The sequence below is a fragment of the Pteropus alecto genome, unplaced genomic scaffold (genome assembly GCF_000325575.1).
Source record: "Pteropus alecto unplaced genomic scaffold, ASM32557v1 scaffold160, whole genome shotgun sequence".
Taxonomy (NCBI): Eukaryota; Metazoa; Chordata; class Mammalia; order Chiroptera; family Pteropodidae; genus Pteropus; species Pteropus alecto.
Window position 1 is genome coordinate 1,911,301 of NW_006429864.1, and position 5,382 is coordinate 1,916,682.

The 5,382-nt window shown below is 44.8% G+C and overlaps 1 protein-coding gene across 10 annotated transcripts in view; it reads right to left on the reverse strand.

The window, feature by feature from the left end:
- The window catches only part of SUGP2 (SURP and G-patch domain containing 2), a 24,128-nt gene that overhangs the window by 5,577 nt on the left and 13,169 nt on the right, over positions 1 to 5,382 (reverse strand). For all 10 annotated transcript variants that reach the window (XR_001516569.2, XR_003045145.1, XR_003045146.1 and 7 more), the window contains exons 7-8: positions 2,398 to 2,897; positions 560 to 621 (exon numbers count right to left, since the gene is read on the reverse strand). Coding sequence is in view for 6 of the 10 variants with exons in the window: in XM_015586743.2 (XP_015442229.1) it covers positions 560 to 621; positions 2,398 to 2,897 (562 nt within the window). In the remaining 4 variants the exon portion in view is untranslated. The remainder of the gene's footprint in view (positions 1 to 559; positions 622 to 2,397; positions 2,898 to 5,382) is intronic.

A 5,382-nucleotide genomic window follows, 5' to 3' on the forward strand; every position in this document is an offset into this window, starting at 1 on the left:
CCCTGGGGCCTCCCAAGCTCTCACTGATCACCATACAAATATCACCTTTCAGAGACTTTCCCTGGCCTTCCTGCTTAAATGGTACCCCAACCCCGCCTTATTCCCTGTCCCCCATTGACCTGCTTCATTGTACCCACAGCACCCCCTCATGACTTAGTCATGCACATTTTGGCTCTGCTTGATGCTGCCTCAGGGTGGGCACATGGGGCGTGATGCATAGAAAGTGCCAACCAGTCAATTAACACACACGTTCTGCTTAATGTTTTAACCACAATTATAATCCACTTAATTAAAACTCCTTGAGGGCTGAGACATTATCATGTTCATCTCTCCATTCCATTGCACATATCAGACTCCAACTATCTGTTAAATAGACCACTTTGTACAAAGCTAAATAGTTTTCAGAAGTCCTTGGAGAGAAAAGGTGTTTGTTGTATTTTGTATATTAACACACAGTCTGATGTATGAGCACAACTTAATTATAAGCCAGTGTCCTTTGAGATACTGACAAATTCCAACTGACTATATTACACGAGGACTTGCAAATGGTCACACTCACCTTCTTTTTGGACACAGGACGACCCCGAGGCCTGTCATAGGCGATGCGAACTGGTTCGTGAACTGGAAGACAAAATATAAATATATATATACATATATACACACACACACACGCACACACACACAAACATACACACACCCCTATATGCTCTTTCCCCACGTGACTAAAACAGAAAATGAGTTTTGGCTAATTGTCCCTCTGCTGACAGAAAGTGGCTACGACACACACAAGGCCAGCTGCTTGGCCTGGCTCCTCTTAGGAACCATGTGACTACCAAGCACACTGAACACGTGGGCTCAACTGAAGACTCCTTGCCATGAGACTCCTTAAACATAGGATGCCTACATTTATGATGAAATTCCCAATGTGTGCATCACATTCCATGACTGCAGGAATACACTTTGCTTCAGAAACGAATATGTTCAATGCTATGCCCTCCAATGTCTCTGCAATTATCCCACTGATAAAGAATTAAAGTCCACATAGAACTTTCCATCAAAAACAACCATGCTTCTCATACAAAACTCTGAATCACATTATTGTTGTTATTATCTATGATGGAGAGATGAGCTGATTTTGTCTCATCAACCAAAGAACTGAGAGCTTCTAAAACAGGATTCCACTTCCCCCCATGCAGGACATACTCGAGCATTCTGATATGCAACCACCATCGGCAGTAAGCTCTGAAGATCAAGAGTTTGGTAGAATAGTTAGCAATCCATTGTGACACCAACGTTTCCAAACACAAACCATGGGACTGATTTATTAGTGAGAAACTATACTGACACTGCTGGGTGTGAATGTGACAGTCTCAATAACGTAGAACACCCAGGTGACATTGTTCGCCGCCACCACTTCACATGCAGGTATCACAGTATCAGCCCCACAGAGCATGGCCCAGGCTGTGCAAACACCTGGGTGGGCAGGGGGCACAAGGAATAACCTGGGCCATGACCAGCCCATTAAAAGGCCGCACACAATATGATTCCACCTACTGAGATTAAAAAAGGCAGAACCATGAGGCCAGAAAACAGTCAGTGGTTGCAGGGGCCAGGTAGGAGAGGGGACTGTAGAAGGACACAGAGACACTTTCTGGGGACAGGTTCTAGCTCCACTGTACTGGTAGGTTCATGACTATACATATTTGCCAAAACTCCTTGAACTATCCACTTGAAAGTGGTGCATTTTATTGCTGGTAAACTGTACCTCAAGAACCCTGACCCTCCCCACAGGAAGGATCATGGAGCACACAGCTCCCGCTAACAGCTGCCAGAGACCTCCCCCGACCCTGTCCCATGACCTCCTGCCTCATCTTCACTTAGCAGGTATCACTACCCCAGGTCTTCTTTGGCTCAAAAGTCTAGGCATTCCCCAAGGTTATGAGCAGGAAATGGCTAATATGATCTGGGCCCATCCCTTCCACAGCCAGAGCTTCCCTGCTGGAATCTGAGCAATGGAAATCCCAAGCAGCATGTGGGGCACTAGAAACCACAGACTATGCAGCAGCATCACCTCAGAATGTCAATGGTAGACCAACTGGAAATGAGTTTCACATGAACATTTGGAGTGGTATGCAAAACCATTAGGACTGTTTTAGGTTAAAAACAGAAGACCAAAGAATCCCACGTTGAGTGGGCCCTGGGAAGACTGGGAGGTAATGTCCAGGTCGGCAGTGGAGTCAGAGGTAGGAAGGGTGACAGGGGCCAGCTGGTTATCTTGCAGTGGAGCCTGGGCTGAGGGCCAGTAAATTCTTCAGGTCAGGCAATGTCTCTATAACCAAGTACTCCACCTCAGGTACTTAACAGTGTGGCATGGTGTGCCGACCCACTGGCACTCACCTTTGGGCTCCTGGATGAGACACAGCCTCTTGGGAGCCGGAATCATGCCAACCTTCAATGACTTACTGCTGACCCTCTTCCGGGGGAAGCAGGCTCCCAAGGAGGCCTGTGACAGGGTAGGCACACCAGCTGAGCTATCTTCGGCTGCCTCACTTGGGAGGCCATCGGCGGGAGGGCTGTCCTCGGAGCCTTCAGATTTGGGAGCCCCTCCTGCTGGCATGGATGGCCCTCCGGGAGCATGGTCTTCCTCAACCCCCTCTTCATCCTCATCCTCCTCATCCTCCTCATCCTCTTCCTCCTCAGGCATCACTTCTAGGCTCTCCAGCTCAGCCTCCTGAGGAGGCTCATCCTCAAACTCTCCTTCTCCTTCCACAGGCTCTAGGTCACTTTCACTGGCGTGCAGGTTCAGTGAAGATGATGTAAAACAAATTGATGGGCACAGTTCAAATACTTTCTTTCGATAGAATTTGAAAGCTGAGCTATTTTGGTCATGCAGAAACCTGGGATAAAGATGATATACACTGGTTAATCAGAAGGTCTTCTGATTATTCTTATTTGCTGAAATTGTCCAGATGGACCTGATGAAGCTGGGGGTGGGACAAAAGAGCAAATAACCTGACCTCTTTCTACCAGCTATGGCTGATGGTGCAGCTTCAAAATGAGAAAGTTTGAGGTGCCAGAATGTCAGGCCCAACTGCTTTTTGGAAGAGGGAGGTGGAGGAACAAGGTATGCAGGGACGACCATGGACCATGCTGGAATGAGCTTAAACACTGCAGCCCAGAGGTCTGACCTGGCCTCACTCACCCTTTTCTAGTGATGTCACTGGCCCTCTGGGCCTCTGTCTGCTGTGACTCTTGGGTCCCTCTCACACTCCCAGGTATGAGATGAAGGAAGCATGTCACCCCAGCACCTTCTGCCTCATGTCCTGCAGAGAAGCTGCTTAAACATGGTGATGATAAGGCCTCTCTGTGCCTCTGAGTCTGAGGGCCACCTTGACCTGTAGCCACAGCTGGGGGCTGCAAATGGTGTGGAAAACCAAAACACACCTGAAGACACAGAATACACTTACAACAAAAGAAAGACAGCCCTTGTCCTTGGACAGGATAACTCAACCTCACAAAGATGTTAATTCTCCTCTTATTAATGTAGTAATGTCAAAAAGTATCCCAATAAAAGCACTATTTGTTTCTGGATCTGGACAAGATAAAGCTAACGTTCACGCATAAGACCCACCAGATATTACAAGGTGTGTGAAGTCTCTACAGTTAAAACAGCATGGTACTGGTCCATGGACGAATGGACAGACAGACCAAGAGAAAGGCCAGAAACACTATCTGATGAAGGTGGCGTCTCAAACCACTGTGAAAGAGGCAATCTTTTCAACAAATGGTGTTGGGACAACTGGACAGCTTTTAAGAAAAATATTTAAATTGGATCATTACTGCATCCTCTACTCCTGAATAACCCCACACAGATCAGGGATCTAAATGTAAAAAATAAGCCATAAAAGTTCTGGAAGTACGTAAATATGGGGAGAGTATAGGGAGATTTTTTCTATGACTCAGTGTACAGGTGCAGTAAAAAAATTGTGAAATCTGCATACATGAAACACTTCTGCACTGTAGAACATCTCATATGCAAAGTAAAAGATAATATCAAAATAAAAAGGAAATATAAATAACAGCATTATAGATAAAAGCACTTAAAAATCAAGAAAGAAAAAGTAATAGTGGAAAGGGTTAAGAACTTCTACCCTCCAAAGACACTTGGAACAAGACGACTAGTTACAGACTGGAAGAAAAGGTCTGAAAATCACACATCTGATAAAGGACTTGTACCAAGAACATATAATGAATTCTCACAATTTATTACTAAGTAAATAAACAAACCAATCAAAAAATGGGCCAAAGATATATGACCCAATTAAAAAATAGGCCAAAGATCTGGACTGACATTTCACTAAAGAAATGTGGAAAACACATAAGCACAATGGAAGATGCTAAGCACCATCAATCTTCAAGGAAATGAGAACCACAATGGGATAGCCCCTCTCCATCTTCATACTGGGACATTAAAAAGATGGACACTAGCACATGCTAGAACTCTAGTTCAAGCTGCTGAAAATGCAAAATGGTACAGCCACTTGGAAAGGCAGTTTGGCAGTTTTCTCAAAAGTTAAAATGTGGATCTACCATGAGAACCAGTCTTTCTCCTCCTTAGTATTTATCTGAGAGAAACAAAAGGTGTCCACAGAAGTACTTGTACACAAATGATCATAGCAGCTTTATCTGTAATATTTTCAAAATAAAAAGACCTCGAATGCCATCAACAGGGAATGCGTGAGTAACTGGTCCAGCTATACAGTGGTCCCACTTCTCTGAGTTTACCTTTTGTAATTTTTAGTTTATAACCATGCAAATTTATACTTATTTTAAAAATTAAAGACAAAAATAAAGCCCTAAAACTTAATTTTTCAACAGAAACAAATGAACCTGACTGTATGTCAAACCGATGACATAGCCACGCACACAAAATGAATCAACTCAAAAGACTACTAAGCACATCAGAGGTATTTTCTTCCAAGAAAAATAAAAACACAAAGGCATCTTGGCCTTTATAAAACAGGCATGCTGCCAGGTTCAGTGAGTTTTAAACTATTTAATGAGTGCTGGGGAAGAGAGTGCATCACCCCACCTGTTGTTGCTGTAGGGTTCTTGCTGTGTGTAAGAAGGGGACAGCATATTTTGAGGAACACTGCTCAGAAAAAGTTGCACAGAGGGTGAGGAATAACCCCAAGCCAAGTGCACAGGATAATGCAGAGTTTTCTTGCAAACTTTAGTTTTCATGGGGGAAAGAAAAGGACTGATGAAACGCTCCTGGCTGCCCTGCACTGAGCTATCTGCCTCGCCTGGCCCTGCCAGGGTGACGGCCTGCACACCATGGGCAGTCCTACTCTAAGGCCTGCAGGGGGTAGCCCCTGAGTT